Source organism: Merops nubicus, unplaced genomic scaffold (genome assembly GCF_000691845.1).
Source record: "Merops nubicus isolate BGI_N331 unplaced genomic scaffold, ASM69184v1 scaffold10583, whole genome shotgun sequence".
Classification (NCBI taxonomy): Eukaryota; Metazoa; Chordata; class Aves; order Coraciiformes; family Meropidae; genus Merops; species Merops nubicus.
Genome location: NW_008599569.1, coordinates 239 through 20002, shown reverse-complemented (window position 1 = coordinate 20002; position 19764 = coordinate 239). Strand labels below are relative to the sequence as shown.

The window sequence follows — 19764 nt, the reverse complement described above, 5'->3', positions numbered from 1 at the left end:
GGCAGGAAAAGGTTGGTTTTTTTTTAATTATTATTATTTATGACAACAACATTTTAAAAAAAAAAGTTAATAGGCATATTATTGCACAAGGTGTCTGGGTTTTAAATCTTCAGATTCTAACCTAAACCAGTTCAGATAGAGCCAAAACACGATTCAGTTCAGCTGCAAACTACCACACTTTTTGGGAGGCCAGAATGTGACCTCTCACCAAAGCCAAACCCTGGAACCAATTCAGAACAAAAGTGAGACATTGAACCCTCAAGCCCAGATAAACTCCGACGGGCTCTCCAATGCCAGCACTGTCAGTAACGACAGAGTCTTTCCGATTCACTTCTCTTTAAAGGCAGTTTTCTGCTCTTTTTCATGGCCTGAAATTATTGCCATGCTCTCTTCCACTCTGCTACAGAACACCCCAGTCAGAATTCTGTGACAAACCCACACATTACAGTTCTGAAAATACTCGAACTCTCATGTGACCTCCGCACACAAAACATTCCTATTGTACCTCATGTTTCCTGTTTGTGCTAATCCACAACTGGGCCACCAGTGAAAACCTTTTCAGCAGTTGCTCCACTTGGCTCTATCAGCAGGCGAGCAGAGATCCATATTTATGAAACAAAAACACAAACAAATGCAAACAGCCAAAGCTGGCTCTGCGCTTTTGACCTGCAAGGAATTTGCTTCCATTCATCCCCCTCCACTCCAGATCAGGACAGACCATACACAGGAGGGACATTTATCAGTCACGAGGCTGCACGTAGGGTGAAGATGCCAGTGGTGCAGTGGCCCAACCAAGGGCTCTGCCCAGTGTCCCCCGAGCCTGCTGCCCACCCACAGCTCAGTCACTTCACTTCATGGCAGCAAACAGAGCTCTCCAAGATGCACACATGTAAGAAACTGCCAATAGGATACCCTCAGTCATGTTCTTTTGGTAATTAGGCGATTCATGTCATTTATATTTTAATATACCATCAAGAGAAGAGAAAACATCTCAGGACTAACAAAAAAAAGCCATGTGCTGCTAAAACCAGTATTGAGAGCCATTAATCATAATAGTTTTATTTCCTACAGAACCACGTCATGATTACTATTTTTAAAGTGTTGTTTTTAAAGAATTGAGAAAATTCTTTAATGGACTTTGGGAAAATAAGCCAGCAGACTTGTTTTGAAAGTGTCAGAATAAAAAGGATTCTTGGAATTTCTGGGAAGAGCGGCCTGCTTCCCTATTTCTGTGCTGAAGATCTGCTCTGTGCCAGCCCCTAGCTCAGTGCCAATTTGCAGCATGAGAATTGTTTCCCAAAAAGCAGATTTTACATTAAGTGCTGGCTACAGCTAAGGAAGCAGCATTAAACTAGGAACCAATACAGCAGACAACGTTCAGGCCCTTTAGAACATATAGAAAATTCTCAAATCAAAGAGATAGCACTAAAAAGCCTACTATCAAACTAACAAAATTGACCTCTCCCTCCTACACCAAGATGTATGCAGCAAGAATGTTCTGGGTGACCAACAAAATCTGAATCAGATGTGAACTGCTCTTAACCAGGGGCAGCAACATCACCCCCGCTGAGACTGCTCCAGACTGTAAACTCCACTTAGAGCAAACCGTTTCCAAATAATCTCATCTCTGCTAACCCCGGGATCTCTCCTGGCACTTGAAGTCATGTCGCTCCAGAAAGCAGCTGGTGAGAGATGCTCTCAAGAATCCAGACAAATGACAGTTTTCAGCCCTGGAAAAACAGCTAAGCAGGGGCGGGGAGGCAAACACCCAGAGTCGTTCCTATCCCGCAGCTATTGCACAACCGCCGCCGCGATCTGCCCGGCTGGCGGGCGGGCTGGGAGGAAAATCCTTGTGTGCAGGAACTGGAGGGCTCTGTTTCCAGAAGATGCACCTGTGTCACAGCTGAGGAAGTTCAGGCACACGGTCTGAACAGGTGCCTGCATGCCAGCCATTCCTTCCCGTGGGCCCTTCATGGAACAGACAACACCACGAGCCTCAACAAGAGCTCAGCTCATGGGTGGGCCTGCGAGCATTGTTCTCCAGGCGTGTAATTGCACTCCCAACCACCTCACTCTACAGGCAGATTTAAAATGAGCAATTAATTAAAAGCTATTTTAAAACACTTACTGAGGCTATTCTCTATTGCCAACAAATCCAGGCGCTAAAGCAGAAGAGGATTTGCTGCTTTGTAGCCTTTCATTTCTTTGAACCAATAGAAGAATAAATTTCACCATAACGAAGAAACGTAACAACAGTATATGGAACATGAAAAGTAGATACACAGTAATGTAGAAGTTAATACAGTGATTGCCCCACTTAACCTATCGTGTTTCTACTTTCAGAGGCAACTGCTGCACAACCAACCAAGCCAATTAGTTTAAAACTCCTCCTTTTGGAAGCAGGAGCTCCTAATTGCATTATTTCCAGAATACCACACTAAGTGTAAATTCTACCCTTAAAAGTTGTACTGACAATCTGATGTTAGTTCTCTTGTCTTCCCTGTCACACGAGGTGCAGGCTCCACCTGAGGAGATATCAAGGAGTGTATGACTGCACTGACAGCACAGTACACAGATGTTGCTGAGAGAGCTGCAGGGACAATATTAACGGTTCAGGTACTTAAAATGGCAACAGGCTGTCGGGACAATCAATATCTGTTTTTGCACTCCCGCTGCCATCTAGTGGCTACACAGCCAGATACATGCCACCGAACCATCAACCCTCCGGTGCTCATTCAGCCTTCAGTGCCAGAAAGTGCAGTTGTCCAAAATTTACAGTCCATGCTAATCACTAAAGCTCACACAGGAGAAAAGAGGAAAATGAATCTTTGCTTTGCTTTCTTCCTGTGCTCACTACGTTTATGGAATTCCCTCAACATAATAGAAACATGCTTATCTGCCTTACATATATAAAGCAAACAAGTATTTCTCCTGTATTGTTACACATGAGATGCTGATGGCATAGTTTTATTACATTTTATTCTATAACGACCATCTAATTATACAGTGCAATCTGTTTTGTGTGTTTTTTTCCCCCCCCAACAAAGTCTTGTGAAACCTTGCCTCTTATATTCCAAAAAAAGCACCTTGACTAACAATATTAAACTAACTTTCTTCTCCTGGATGATGCACCTCCCTGTAATCTTTGGTAGGTTGTTCACCTCATGTACACTCACTGTAAATTAGACTGATAAGCAAACAGAAGTTACATTTTGCATATACAATACTTTAATGTCAGCTGGGGTCATGACCTAAATATATCCACTAGACTCACATACCCCACAGGAAAACCTAAGTGATATGTTATGAAATGTCAAATGCTTCCTATTAAAAATAATTTAGAACTATTTAAATATCTGGATTTTTAGATACAGAGTGAAAGAAAGATCAGTTCATTTCACCTTCTTAGACAAAAAAAGAAGTGCTGCTATCTTATGAAGACTTTGTGACAAAATCATCATGGAGTGGCCTAGGGTATAAGATGACAGCACTCTTGCTGCCCTGTGTCAGATCAATGCACAGCAAAGAAACACCACCCACTTCCAAACACAGTTTAGAAATGGTGGATAATGTTTCTTATTTACTGGCTATCTGACACGTGTGAAAATTAAGATTTGGAACTTCATGATAAGCTCTCCAAACTGCTTCAAGGAGGTTGCCGAAATACAAGAAACCTTTGCTTAGAGGAAATGTTAGGTTGACTCTCACTGAAAAAAGCAGAAGAAGGTTAAAATATGATTTAAGCTGTTTCTTACTTCCTGATTTAAATAATGACTGACTCCTGCAGCAGACCTGGAATTGCTTTCCTTTCCCACCTCTGTGCTGTGGAATAGCTGGTGATCCCATCCTGCTGCACTTGCACTCCCACTGTAGGCTGGCAGAGGACCCAAAGTGAGCCAAGTCCCTGAGCCCGACGCCGGGCACACCTCACCCCATGCTGGTGTGCTAATGCATGCACTAACCTGGCTTTTTAGCAATAGTTTCCTTTCTCCTGTGCTGCCTGCCTCCACAGGCTTCAGGAGAGAAGCTACACTAAGCCCAAGACTCCTGCAAACGCAGCCCATGCAGATGCCATTCGATCTGACAGGCACTGCCCTGCTGTGTGGAAAAGCACAAGTTTCTTGTTTCTTGTAGTGCTTTCTGTGTTATTGTTAATGATTAAAGCAGTTCTGAAAGTAAACATCTGTAATTGTTCCAAATACAAGATGACATTTGTTGCATAAACTGGTTTTAATTACTTTGTGGCCATGAATCTTTTTCTTAAATCCAAGACGGTGGTTTCATAAACAAGGAACTAATCCAATGGCCAAAAGCAAAACACACCCAAACATTTCCCTAACTTTCCTAGCTAAGTTGAGATAAACAACAGCATACAAATTTTCAGAATGGATATTATTTTATCTTTGTAGACAAACATTTTTCTTGCTATTATTTTCAAGGCAACATTAATACAGACCGAACTTTAAAATTATAGCTGCCTATTTCAGTGGTTTCAGCTAGAAAAATGATCATTTCAAGCTACCAAAAAAAAAAAGTATGCTGAAAAATTTTAAATGGAAACATTTGAGTTGCACACACCAGAAAATGTTTCATTTAAACTAAGAAATTAGAGGATAGAGCTTGCAGATGTTCGCTCATTGTTTCAGAGTGAGGCTTAACAGCAGGCTAATGTCTACAGCTCAACAAACAGAGCATACAAACTACAAAACAAGGTTATACAGTAGAGAATATGAACAGCATTACCAGAGCTCAGAAGCATCACACCAAGTATTTTGTTTCCTTCAGAAGTACTTAAGGTTAAGGACTTCGGGAATATTCTTCATTCAGATATTTTAAAACATGCAACAATTAAAATATTCAATTCAGAAAGAACACGATGTGGAAATATCCTTACCAAGTAGAGCAGAAACGTGTGGAGGCCTGTTCCAAGTCCAACAGAGGACAGAATGCCTAATCCTACCCAGTAGGCACACCAGAAGAACTTCTTCTCCATATACCGCACATACTGAAAAAGAAAAGTCACAGAAGAGAGAAAAAAAAACAAGGATGGTGATGTCCCCTAGGGGAGAGAGTTAAAGCTACAAACTAACACAGATAGTTATCTGGATTAGACACCAGAAATAGAATCCTAGATAGGTGTACTAGCAATTCATTGCAATGACAGCACAGACATGTACAGAAAATCAGCACGTTTTGAAAAGAAATGCCAACAGGCCTTAGAACCACCGAGTTCCCAGGGAGACATGAAACAATTCAGCTTCAAGAGTAGGGAGCTGAAATCGAGACCAGGCACACGAGGTGTGAGCAGTGAGCAGCAAGCCCCAAAGTGCCTGCTGGAGCCCAAGCAGTGAGCAGACAGATCAGGGAACTGCCTGGACAGATAGTGAGCTGCACTCTCAGTCTGCTGAATGTTTTATCGTGGATCAGTGAGTAACCAGGTTCATTACATTTAAGAAAAATATTAAAATGTTGGTTGTGTGTTGCACACAAATAAGCAGATATGGGAAAGTCACAGCAAATTCTGGACACAAAGTCCAGCTGGGTCCACTCTCCCTCTCACTGCCACAGCAGCAATGCTAAGATGAGGAGCCACGTCCTCAACTCGTCTGTACATCACAGCCCCAAGAAGAGGAGCCATTTTACACCATCCATGGGCCAACACCAAGATGAAGTTTACCAGTTTTAAACAGGCTTCAGTCTGCCAGAGTCTAAAAAGGTCCTGAAAATGTCAAAATATCCTTCACTATTCTTAGTATGGTTTTGGAAAAAAAGAGGCTCATGTTCAAGTATACATTGGTGGTACAGAGAGATGGGTAGAGATGCTAGCAGGACATGGACCTCAGGGAAGGAGCTCTGAAGGAAGGGAGATGGACAGATACCTGCTGCCACAGTGACTAAGACCTCCCCAGAAAAGAGAGCTCCAGGCACTGGCTGACCTTCAGGTAATGCCAGTCCCAGAGGCACAGGACTGTTCCCAGCAGGCTCAAGGAACCCTCTTGAGCAACACTGCTGTGCTAAGCCTCGGGCAGCAGAGGTCTAGCAGCCAGCTCAGAGGCCAGGAGCCCCAACACAAGTTTGCAAGGGCCATCTAGTGGCAAATGTGGAGAGCATCAAGCTCTGGCCTTCCTGCTGGCAAGGCCACCAACCAGGGCAGATTTTAATGGCCATCAGGAATGGGCCACTGATTTACCACCATACCAACTGGCTCTGCATCCAAGTGCTTAGATCTCAAGCATGGGATTGAGTGAGCAAGAATGCAATGAGCTGAAGCAACTCACTTCCCTGCATTTCAAGAGCCATCCTGGGAAGCCAGGACTCCTGTTCCAGATCTGCATGTCCCTTAGGCAGCTAGTGACATAGCACAGCAGTATGGCTGTAAGCAAGTTCTCTGAAACCAGGGACCTGCTGATTTCAGGGTCAGAATAATAAGATAACCCAATTGCACAAGGACATGCTCTGCAGGTCTTAAAAGGGCTGCCTGCCCTCAGGGAAAAACTGAAACTCAGAGAAATGGGGTGGGGAAGGGTGTAGACAAACACCATCACCTTATGCTGAAGCAATGGCTTAGGTGTTAATGTGCAAAAGCATCAGTCTTCACAAACATCAAAGCACAAAAAAGTTTTTAAACAATGATTTGAAAACAATGGAGGTATGAGAAGCATCACAAAACCAGATTTGAACCGTGAAAGCATTTTATGTCTAGATATTTGCCTATACATCAAAGCACAAAAAAGTTTTTAAACAATGATTTGAAAACAATGGAGGTATGAGAAGCATCACAGAACAGATTTGAACCATGAAAGCATTTTGCCTATCCTAGCTGGACAGAGGACCCTTCCATAGAAGCAGAAGAAACCTTTATTTGGAACCACAAAGGTCTACCATGACTCAGTTTAGCACCATATCTCAAGAGCTTGCACCACCATGAAAAGCTTGTTAACAGCAGACATGAAGGAGTGCTGCAGCACTGGAGGTGTGCTGCTTCATGAACGGGTGAGAAGAACACCTACAGATGCTAGATAAGTGATGCAATTGATCATTCCTCATCTCAGACCACAACTCACCCTCACAGAGAGGAGCCGTGACACGAGAAACAAATATCTTAGTGAGTAGGTGTTCAAAAGCTACATTACAATTTCATGAAGACCCCGTTCAGTTCCCAGTACGTCTACTTTAGCACAGGGACAGGAAATATTAGTCACTAAAGAAAGTAACTTGAAAGCCTCATACCTGTTGATGTGTTCCTTCAATGTAATACGTAGCTGTGAGCACTGCAAACATCAGTAAAAGAGACACCAGGATGCTGCGCCGATGCCACAGTCTTAAAAGACAAAGGGCAGTTAGGGTTTTTCAGCATTCAGCATGCATTTCAGAAAAACTTAGTGACCCCTGCAGACTGGTCTGTGGAGACGTAGTCAGCAGGGACAATAGCAACTGAAAAGTTTGCTATTATGAAACCATAAATCTCCCAAGAAAACATCCAGGGAACTTTTATTCTTTATGGAAAAAATCTCTACTTCACTCTCAGATGAGATCAAAGCTCAGCCATGCACTTTTTTTTTTTTTAAGTAAAGAAAAACAAAGTAAATTGTCTGAAAACAAACAATCTGAAAACAAATATCCAGCTCCTGCAGCCAAGACAGTCTCAACTACAGGGCCATGAACAACCCCCATGGTTAAACAAAGTGCAAAGCAAGGACTGCACTGGCCTGGGGCAGGGGACAAGCTGTGGCTGGAATACAGAAGGGCCAGTTTCACACTGTGTGCTGGTGGGGAGAACCCCAGCAACAGGGAGATGAACAAACCTTTGCACTATTTTGCTTCTCCTGATCTATTGAAATTAACGTCTCTTGTAACAGCTCCAAGTTTAATAAATACATTTTAGGTAATTATGAAGGGCTAGGGAGCTACTACAGTAAGGGGAGAAAAGCACTTTTCTATGTCATTGGATACCAAATTACTTCTGAGCCTGTTTACTTTTCCATACACATGCTGCTCGATGTGTATGAGGCCACACACAGTAGATGAGCAAACAGAATTATTCTTTTCTGGGAAACACTATTGTACTGTCACCTAATGATATGAAAAAAAGCAAGTGCTAGCATCACTTAAAAATCTCAGACATGAAACAGCAAATTAGGAACATAACTTATCTATTTAGAAAAGGACAGAAATATGAGAAGCGTAATACACGAAAACAGCCACAAATGTTTCATATTAAGCAAGCTGAAAAATGTCATTAACTTTAATTTCAAAATTATTTGTGCTGACTATATTAGGATCACAATTGGATTTTCAAGTGATTGTCATCATTTAAATCATAATTTATTCAAGTGGAACACAGGAGATCATTAAGATTCAGTCTGAAGGCCCAACTTAATAGCTTGTAATAGCCAATGTTATTTTCTGCAGAGATCTTGTCCTGCTGGTGCTAGACAAACGTGCTGCATAGCAGAGGATGTGAGGGCTATCTGTAACAGAATTTGACCTCTAGGAAGCCAGGTAAAAGTCAGCTTAAAATAAGAGCTCAAATGTTATTTCTTCTGGGTTTAAATACATGCTTGGAGGTTGTCACCGATGGCTAACGTAACACCAAATCCTCAAAGAAACAATTCCCAACAATTACTGAAAGAATGCACAGAGTAAAATAAGTCAGTTTGGGGGTTAGATGGGGTGTAAAAGGGGATTAATTCTACAGTATGGAAAACTGGTATTTTTCAGACAAATAACTTCAGAAGATCAAAATGGAAAACAGAAGTTTCTCTCTGTGGATCTCACGTGTCAGCACCTGGAACGTAGCCCAGGAGGGACAGTGAACACAGCCCACTGTCACCAGTCTCACTCACTCCAATGGCTCAGTCACCCATGGTGGCACTAGATCCTGTGTCCTGACTGGGAAAATTATTGTGAACTCCACCCCACAAGCAAGGGATTCCAGTTACCAACACAAGCACTGGGATGGCTGTGACTCTTGGCTTTTTCAGTTCCCACTTTTATTCCTGTTTACCTTTTGGCACTCTAAACCTTCTCAAGCCTAGCACATTAAGAAACAGCTTTGCATTGCAGCATTAGTAGGGGATGTTAGGACTGCCCATTGGGAATTTTCTCACTGGAATAAAAGCCCATTTTATCCAGCGTGTAAATAATGCTTTGGGAAAATGCTTTAATAAATCATATCCTGCTGTGGAAGGGACCACGTAGCCTAGAAGCAAAGTCCTCTTGGCAGCATCATAAACATCACTGCAAGCTCCACACAGTCCTGAACCCTGCCCTAGCTGAGCTATCTGAAGATCATTCAGCAAAACTAACACATACATTAATTGATAAGTACTTAACACTGCAGCCATAAGCACAATATCTCTTGCCTTAAGGATCCCTAAACACTGTCCCACTCCTTCAAACTGGAATATTCAACTCTTCAGAAAGGAAGTTTGCAATTGTCTTCCACTGACAAAATATAAAAATATACAAAAATAAATATGTTTCCTGAAAGAAGAATTTTCAAGTTGTGAGTCAGCAGGGGAAGCGAGATGTCAGAATGACCTACTGAATCAGAGCATGGGTTTCCCCAGAACGCTTAGTAGAAGTTAAAGAAATGATCTTTACTTTATGGTCCATTCCTTCAAGTTTATTAGAGTTTCCAGGACAAAATACTGCAAGGTAAGAAGCGGTTGTTTCCACAGGACGATATTCAACCTTCCTTCCCGGTCCCTCCGCTGCTGCTCGCTCAGCAAAGAGGGGTCTGCAAATGAAAAGCAACAGAAATGTAAAAGCACAGGCTGACAGTTCAGGTTCCATCCTTCCCAAAAATGTACTAAATCTTTGTTTGTTTTGTTAGGAAGTTAATATGAGCTCCCAGTCCCCTTTTCTACTCCTGAAAGTATTTGCTGAAGTGCATCAGCAACCAGGTGACCTCCAGTAAAGGAAACAAGGTGGCTTTTGCTCCACCTAGCTGACAACCATTCAAGAATCTAACTGGTCCAGGGTGCAAATCTATCAGCCTTTACACAAGGAACTGCACCACTTCTTACCAACCAACTACATTTGGTCAAACGTGACTCCATCACCCACTCCATGGACCACGTTTCACTCTGAACTTTTGAATTTGGTTCTCTTCCAAAGCTATTCTCAGACTTCTCCAATGGAACTAGATTGAATTACACGTGCTCTTTACGCACATCAGCCACCATGTAACTGGATGACAGCACCTATCCCCCCAGGCAGGATCCTCAGGCTATGGCAAGTCTCACCACACTGTTCAGCCTCTCCAGCATAAGCCCAGCAGACAGGAACCACTGCCATGAAAAAGATCTGCTCTTATACCTGCTTTTACACCTGCTCTAACACCACAGTGCTCTGCCAGACTGACACTGGGCATCTGGTCACTTTTAACAGCAGTGATTTGGTTACAACGGAGAGCTCAACACCAGTCACTGTATGCTACTCTACATGTACAGAAGAAAGGTTCTGCTAATAAACGTTGTACTTTGTGCTTACAACACCATCTACAGTAATAAAAACTCTTCAGAGGTTATCATGATAAGGAGAGGTAATAATTTTTACAGATTTCAGAATTCATTTTCTTTAAAAGAAGGGAAAAAAATTATAACACTGGAAAAAAAACACACGAAAGTAACTCTTGTATCCAAACAGACAACAAACTTGTTTAAACATCACTTACTATGAAAGTCAAAACACATCATTCTGTTTTATATGCATTAAAGCATTGCAATAATACCAATTTAAATTTGTAAAAAGCTGTTGTATTTTAAATATTCATCTAATCTGAATCCCCAGCATACTGTAACCCACGATGTATTATTTCAGTCTTATTCCAGTAACTGAAACATGCTGCATTGTTAGATGCCAAGATTTACACAGAAATTGCACACCTCATTAGTCACACAACCCATTTCATTTGGTATTCTTTAGCTGTAAGCATCAGTTGCTTTAGATGAACTACCAGAAATCCTACAATGGCAATACTGGATAACTCCCACATCCCCTCAGAGATCCAGAATGATTTAAGCCTTTAAGTAAAAGGAATTGATTTGTTCCATACATACACACATACAGTTTCTCTTTAAATTTTGCCACATTCATTGCTTCAAGAATTTCCATTCTCTATTTTTTTCCATTTAATGTCTGTAATAAAAATGCTTCAACCTTGTTTTCTTTATGACCTTGTTTTCAGTAAAAGTCATAGCAGACAATGGTGCAAGACCTCACACAACTTGAGAAATCGCCTGGTTACAAAACTTAATTAAAGATGGAACTGCCACGTTCTGAGCTGACAGGAGACAAACTAAGATAATTATAGTTTATATGCTATACTACACAGCACAGACAATTCAGTGACACGAGGCTCTTCTTGAAATGGTCATAGGTTAATTTTCCCCCAGTTCTAAATATGAACCCAAGCCTAATTCAGACACACCAGGAGTAACAACAGAGGCGAGGCAGGAGATGAAGCAGTTAACTCTTTTGTTAGTCATTTATCACTGGAACCAATAAATTCTAATGAAGCTAAATGTCACCAGAAAACTAGACATTGGGAGACTAATAGCTGGATTTCTGCTGGAGTAAAATGAACTTTTATTACCAAATACTAACATTTCAGTGCCAAAGGGTGTGGCTGTGTAGCCTGACTTCTACAACCACATATTTGCCAACACAGTTGAGTTTTTTAGCTCAGTCCTGTTGCAGCCCCTGTTGGTAGCCATGCTGGGGTAGAGGGAACAACTGCACATCTACTACAGAATAAGAACTCTGGAGGGAGAAAAGAGTGTAAGAGAAAACCAAAAGGAAATACAGCATAAAACTATTCCGTGGCTTTACAATACGTAAATCCTCCAGACTCCAGATGTGGAGATGACTGAAGTTTCCAGGATGGATTCAGCCATGGAAGTCCTTCACATCACCTGGGCATAAAGGGCACGGACACAAATTCCTTTTGGGTACTGTACCAGCCACTTTGCACCAAGCTGACCAGCTGAGAACATTAAGTCATTTTCCACCTACCTCTGAAGTTTCCATTGTGCTGTTCTTTGATCATTCTTATGCGCCTCTGGTCACAATCTGTTCCATTCTCTGCCATTTCATAGATCTCTCACGTGTGGGGACCTAATAGCAAAATAAACCCAAAAAGCAGAATGTCTCAGTTTCTGGTTATGAAGACTCCATTTACTCCATAGTCAAAGAATACAGGCAAACATCCAGCAGTTCTCCAAATCCAAATCAGTTATCATGCAGGACACCATTAAAAAGGAGAAAGTGATTCAACTCCCACAAGGACCAAGATTAAAACATTTCCACCTACATAAATCTAAATTTTTCACTTCAATGACAAAACTCCCTCGCTTCTAACAACTGAACAAAAGCTTGTTAAACAATCCCTTCTACTAATCAGACCAGTGTTTGGGCTCCAGAAGCAGGAAGGCTTCATACAAACCTCAGTTCAAGCCTGAGAGAGGCACTTAAGATTTGATTCTCATACTAGAACACACCTATTCTGGCACTAAGCTTACAGGTAGGCAGCATGCAAGTAGCCCTCAAACACCTCACAGCCTAAAAAACCATTCCTCATTATGATAACCAAGAGAGAGAACTGCACCCCCTGTTTTGCACAGTCTGGGGTCTCTAAACCAGAAGAGGTTAACTCGCCAGGGGACAGGAGCTCCCTGATGAAAAGCTTTTCTGAAGTGTACATCCTCCCTCCTGGCTTAGCCTCTCCCTGGCGAGGTCAGCCTTAAATGTGCAAAGGAACAGCTGCAGTTTTGCTTATCCAGGAGAGTAAATAGCACAAAACCTGAAAGCCAGCATAAATCACAACATTGCAAGAGCTTTTCTTTTTTCCTTAAGACACCCAAACCTGAACAGCTGACAATTCTTATACAACTGAACTCAAAGAGAGTAGCCAGTCAGGCTCCTTGCCTTAAAAATCCTATCTTGAATAGTAAAACACTTTCTGGACTTTATTTTGGAAAAGAGAGTCTCACAAAGCAAAAGCATCTTATTTGCATTGCATCTCAACCCGTTAGCAAACATGATTTACAGTTTCTTATATGCTGCTTTTGTTGCAAAGAAAAGTAGTGAAATGTTAAAATGACAGATCCTATAAAACTGCCGAGTGGAGGAAATTAAACTTTTACAGAAAAAATACTTCCCCTTTGATTTATGTTAGGCTTAAGAGCCAAGCAGCAACTTGAGTTCAGTAAACAGGAGTGAGATCAGCCCTTTGATTCAGACTGCAATAACATTGTCAATTTTTTTCAATAAAATGTTAAAAGATTTCAGATGCTACATTTGTTTGATATTCCCAGGGTTTCACAAGTCACTTTTAGACAGATGTTCTTCTAAACAGGTACAAGCCTTGCACATTACTTGTAATACAGATAAAATTGCTAACTAGAATGTGGTTTTTAAAGGAATTTTACTTAAAACCCAACAGTCAAAAGCATCAAGTTCTCGAGGACTCCTCCCTCCAACACCTCCTTCCTGAAATGGAATGCACAGAAATAGAAATCTCTCCAGTTTAGCAAGCTAGCAAGAACTAATCTCTAGGCTGTTACAGTTTTTATTCCTTGAAACTTGGCCCTCAAGCCATCAAGAAAACTCATAAAACAGCCTTGAAAAGGTTTGCTTCCAAAAAATGCTGAAGGGCACCCTAGTCAGTCAAGGACAAAGGATTGACCTGCTGCAGTAAGAGCTCTACAGCATCACTCAGCAGTCACCTGCAAGTGAAGGTTTGCTCTGAGCTGCCAGCCTGACACCACAGAAATGTGAACCTCCTCCTCTCCTCAGGTCAGTTTTATAGCAGCCTGACACTCTGGAGACTGCTGGAGTGACACCCATCCCCACCTGAGGATAACTGGCCTGTTGCTATGGTGATCCAGGATCAAATGTTCAGGCATCTCCTAATTTCATCAGGACAGCAAGTCCCTGTAGATGGTGGAGTGTTTTGTTTCTACTGACTGCACTCGTGCACTTATTTATGTATGTTGTATATGTGTCTAAATACATATTTAAATAAGCTTATATACACACTTACATACAAGGATCACACAGAGGTGCTACACATGCATCTACACACACAAAGCTCAGGCTGCAGAAGGCAGTGCTTAAACTGGGCAGTTTGAGAGCCTGATGCTCACAGAAAGCTGCTGAGGAAGCAAATCCAGCAGATCTGGTTTGTACACAGCCACACTAAAAAAGAGTTCTGGTTTAGGGAACTTCAGTCACATTTTGTTGGCTTAACTGTAACAAGCATTTTTTTAAAAAAATTAAGTTAAAGTTCCTCATTTTGAAACTTGTCTTTTTTCCTTGCACAAATCTAGCCTTCAAAATTGAAGTCTCAATTGGTTTGGTCTCTGTTCTCATCTTAATTACACCTGAAATTATATTTCAGTAAAGTTAATTTACTAGGATACAAACTGCTCACTGTGCTTGATGCTAAATCTCAGCTCTGCACCACACTCCCTCCCCATGAACTGAATTCTGCTGCAACCCACTAAACGTCCTACTGGGGCATAAAAATCATCAGTCCCTGGGGACCTCAGGTGCCTTGTTATGTAGATATTCCAGCTCCCACAAGCCCAGATAACAGAGCCAGCCCTAAAGCCCTGCCTGCTTGGAAAGGCATTGATCTGGGATTAGCTTTCCCTAACACTACCTCAAGTACACAAGCCAATGCTGACAGCAAAGCAGACAAATAATCCCCTTGCCCACTTCTGTAGGGCAAATACTTGTAAAGAAGATCTTAAAGTTCAACCATTCTGCAGAAAAACTCTAAAAACTTCTATTTACAAATACAGTTCACGAAGTCATTTGACACCCATTACATCACAAGTCCAAACAGGCTGCAAGTCAGAAACCAAACCCTTAAAGATTTCAGAAAAAAAACCTCCTTGATTAACCAAAGTCTAATTATACCTAAAGCATCTTAACCTAAGGAACTGGAGGATGTGCATCCAGAAGGCTCAGCTCTCTGATCTGTTGCTCTGTTTGATGTCTCCTAGAATCACTAGTCCTGCACTAATGTCTCCCCATGGATAACTGGAGTGGGAGTCTGACCCCAAATGGAGTTACTCTTCATTAACCAAGTCCCCACCCTCACGTCTACACCAAATCCAGAGCTCACCAGGGGCAACTACATCCCACTTGCTAACCAGAACTTCACTTCTTATGAATGCTGAAAAAGATGGAGTCCATATCTAAAAAATAAATTTGCCTAATACATTGACTAGTTACCAGCAAACCCCAAAATAAACTATTTTAAAGAGTAAGAAAACCAACTCTGAACAGTTTTTGTATCGGGATCGCTGACATCATTTGTTAGAGCTGGGCTCACACAAGAACTTCTTTGTAGGGCTGAACAAATAGCTCACAATACACTATTCAGCTTTAGTGCAAGCCATAACATTAAGTATAAAAAGACAATTATTGCTAGTCAAAAATGTAAATTGGGCAATGAAAAGGGCTTCTGGTAACTGTGACTGGCACTTCACAGCATGAGTGAGACAAAGCAAAACAATCTATTAAGAGCATGAGAACATAACAGAATTAGGCACTGCAATCTCTGAACTCTAATCTGAGAAGAGGACAAAAGTCTCTTCTTTCTGAAGCTCTGGGGAGGTTGCTGGAGCACCCAAGTGTTGGGTGCCCTTACGTCAAAGGAAGCAGCTTAAGACAAGGCAGTTGGGTGCTTCACTCTCACTTGGAGCAGCAGAATGTGGACTCACGTTCTGGACTAAGGAATTTCTGAGGACCCCTTTCCAAGGAGACCCTGGAACCCTGACTCTCAGCTCCAACCGTTACTTGTCAGACAGCTGCCAGAACCAGATTTACAGCCTAGACAGTTTTGCTGATGTTTTCTCCCAGCCACCTTACAGCAACACCATTTTCAGTCTTTTGCCATTTCTTGCATGTGAAGCCAAATGCTTCGATCCTGCCAGAATCCTGCTGCTTCTTTCTCCTCAGCTTTTCTGATAACCACTCCTTCTTCTTTATCCACATCACTGTTCTTCAATTCCAATAAAGAGAAGACTAGAAAACACTTCCACAGGTGGGTGAGTAATTGCACTAAACTCAGCAGCATTATGCATTGGTAATACCGTTTTGTTTCAGTCATCAAGTGCTCTACACAAACAACAATTCTCACAGGGAGTAAATTAACAGTTCCTTGGCAAAGTGAGAGTCTGGAGAGCACTCTCCCCCAGAAGTCAAAGACTTAGTGGCACGTGCAGACGTTTAGGTAAGGGCTGAGATGAGTCCTGAAGTGACAGGTTACGTACCCGCTCAGCTCCACACCACTACGTCACTCTTCACTGCTTCTTCTGTATCTGAAGGCAGTGGAACACACACCACCAAGTCCTCAGCTCTGCAGACATTCAAGACCAAAGCAACTGCTCTTCCAAACCTTCTGTCCCTACAGAGCAAGATAATACTGTTTATCATGTGATACAAAACTGACACAGTCCCTAACCTGAAGGTTAATAACTTTCCTAAAGATGACACAAAATAGAAAAAGCAACTGCTTGATTATTTCCAGTCCTTTAGCACTCATGGGAAGCATTCAATTAAAATAAATTAGGACACATCTGAAAGATGTTCAAAATCCCCACGGGTTTAGCTATAATGGGTTACTTTGATACAAGTGCATTTATTCCCATACTAAAAACGTTTTTCTAACTAAAATAGTTTAATCCCTCAAAGGAGAAGTAATTCAGTTAAAGACCACAGGATTCCATTTTGTGGGTTATGCCTCTGTACACCAGACCTATTTTCCAATTCCTAGCCAAATACAATTTAAAAAAAAAAAAAAAAAAGTCCTTTTACAATTTAGAGTTAAAATTTCCATTTTTCCAAAAAGAGTTTGGGAAAGAATGGTTTCAAATTGTTGTAACACAAGTTTCAGGGATGCCACACGTTTTCTTTTGAGGTTTCTAGAAGTTCTGTCCCTGCCATGAAACTCTTCTCCTTTGTGGGTTTCCTCAGGTGAAACATGAAGACCAACAGTTGTCTGTGTAGGTCCAGCAGCAGAATCATGTGCTGTAATAACACTGTTGAGTCACAACAGATAGATGCAGAAGCATGGAAGATGGCAGGAAAGACAAAATCCCTATTGTTTGGATCTTTGCAGTTATCTCTTGCTGAAACTTCCAAAAAAAAGAAATTGAAATAAAAGAAAGGACACTGAACTAAGTGGGAAGGGGACCGTTATCAGCATGGGATCTCCTGCTACAGCACAGACCACAGACCAGCTCCAGGCTCCTTGGCAAGCCCAGGGGGCAGAGCTTTCACAATGGGGCCGTGCCTCTGCTGCTGGGACAACACTCAGCCAGCTGCTGGGAAAAGCTGCCCCAAGTTGTGGCAGGGGTGAAGTGTGCTGCAGAGAGGGAGAGCTCCTCAGTGTTACTGCTGTGCTGCCACACTCACTGCAGCGTCCCAAGGGCCCAGCTCAACTGCACCCAGATTTTGAATGGCACAGCATCCTAAGGCCCTGTGCCTCATGTCCCCTCTCCAGGGGGGACTCGCGACAAGCTCTCGCACAGTAACACCCCTCCTGGGAGCCCAGGGAGCCCTCTCTCCACAACTGAGGACTTGCAAAGCCTGACAGGAGCAGTGAGAAAAGCTCTGCAGAGAGGGGCCACACAGTGCTGGAAAACCATAGCTTAATATCAGGTGACCAAACAGAGCATATCCTGCACCCTCTGTCCCAGCAGTGCCTGCCAGGTTGGTCTCCCAGCCTGAGCGTTCAGAAGGTGGCAGTCAAGCTCTCCACCACCAGCCTCCCTGTGCTTCCAAACAGCACAGAGGAAAGAAAGGTCACAGGCCCAGTCACAAGATGTTAACACATCCTGCACAGAAAAGGCCTGCTAAAATTTGACTAGGAAAGAACAAAGAGTTAGAAATATAAGAGCACAATCACAGCCTTCAGAATCGCCACCAGACTCCTCCAGCAGCAGGTGGAGAGTGCAGATTGGGTAAGAACTTTGCCTTTATCCTATTTTGTAAGTGCTGTGAGACAGGTTCCCCACAAGAAGATGCTTGAACCTGCCCAGCCTCTACTTTCAGAGAGCTGCTTCTGTAAGCGAGGCACAGCACAGATGAAGGGGAATGAACAGAAGAACCTCACAAAATCCACAGAAAGCAGCAGCTGAAGCATGCTCCTGAGACAACCTCTGCTGTTCACAGGGGAGCAGTCTCTGACTGGAACCAGTTCAGGTTGCACAATGGCTGCCTGGGATGCTCAATAAGAAATAAATACACTGCCCACACAGGGCGAATCAAAGGCCAATTCTGAGCCTTGTAAGAGAAACAAGTCTCCTAACAACTCTGAGACACAGTGAACAACTGCCTGCCTCATCGAGAGCTTCTTACTGTGTCCCGGGTCCACCTCCCCAGAGCACACCAGAACCAGCAAAGTCCTGCCCTGGGACTAGGGTCCCAACCTGCTGCAGGAACACAGCAAAGCTCAGTGTTGCAACACCTCAAGGCTGTGCTCTTTGTTCTCATGGGATAGCAAAGTCCATCCAAGTCACACTTCTCCACAAGTAACAAGTTAAAGTTCTAACCTGCAGATAATAGGCTGCTTCTCACCACCTTCATGCCAGAAAACACAGCCCTACTCTTACTAGACAGCAGTATTTTGTTTAAAAGACAAAGCTTTGTTTTAAAACCAAAGAGAGCTCAAAGTATGCCCTAATTACACAGAACACCCTAAGGAGAGGTATTCACAGGATCTAGTCAGACACAGTTATGACATTTAAAAGTTATTTAATGACAGCCACAGCAGAAGAAGCTTTAAGGTGGAAATAGTGCAGACCTTCCAGCTAAGTGGCTTGCTTCCAGTGTACTCACCTTCCTCATGGCTACTCCTGGCTTAAAAGCTGCTCAGTCTCCTCCTGCCCCTCCCACAGAAATGACAAGGGCCACTGATTTCAGCTCTTCAGTGGGACATGAAGCTTAGCTCAAATTACCAAGTGGTGCTCACCTCCTGCTGCACACCTGGAAACATGCTTTTTCAGACTCTCAGGATGGAGCCACCATCCCAACCACCATCCCAAATGACACTTAGGACCAAAAAGGAATAAAGAAAAGTCCACCCCACACTGCAGAAAATAATGAACTGAAAGAAAGAGAACTGACATAATGAAGCCCATTTCAATATGCAAATCAATGCATTAATAAGAGCTTCTGTACACTACCATAAGGTAAGATGATACAGAGCCTGAGAACCCCAACTGACCCATCCAGCCAGAACTGGGGTTAAACAATTTTAAAAAAGTTCTCACACAGTCCCAAAAGCCACTGTTCAAACAGAATTCATATGCTCCAAGGCTTCAAAGAGTAATACCACACTCCCTCCACCTTGCAGTGCTCAACCCATGTCACAAACATCAACTAAACCAGGATACCCCCTTGTTGGTAAGCACACTGCAGAGCAAACAAGGGCAGGAGAGAACCCTACAGAAATGTCCTGTGTGCAGCTCAGCGTGGAGAACCTGGATTCTCAGCACCACCAAACCTCCTGCCCCTTCCCTCACGTCACCTAAGTGACTCACCAAACATCTAAGAGGCAAAAGAGGAAGAAAAGAGGAATCCTGCTGCTGTATTACTACCCATGGTCACTAGATGACATTGCCCACAGAACCAAAGACCAGACAAAACCATCTAGGTGTTTAACTTCAGCTAGCAGAAATGAGACACTGAGAGGTTTCCCGGGTTTGGGCCTCACGACCCGAGGCGCTGGGACAAGCCGCA

At 42.7% G+C, this 19764-nt stretch overlaps 1 protein-coding gene across 1 annotated transcript in view; it reads right to left on the bottom strand.

Annotated features, from left to right (window-relative positions):
* Nucleotides 1–12109, bottom strand: part of VMP1 (vacuole membrane protein 1) — a 57249-nt gene extending 45140 nt beyond the window's left edge. Inside the window, exons 1-4 of the mRNA XM_008937434.1 lie at nt 12022–12109; nt 9607–9742; nt 7231–7321; nt 4895–5005 (exon numbers count right to left, since the gene is read on the bottom strand). Coding sequence (XP_008935682.1) covers nt 4895–5005; nt 7231–7321; nt 9607–9742; nt 12022–12097 — 414 coding nt within the window. The 5' untranslated portion in view covers nt 12098–12109. The remainder of the gene's footprint in view (nt 1–4894; nt 5006–7230; nt 7322–9606; nt 9743–12021) is intronic.
* Between the last annotated feature and the right edge of the window lie 7655 nt (nt 12110–19764).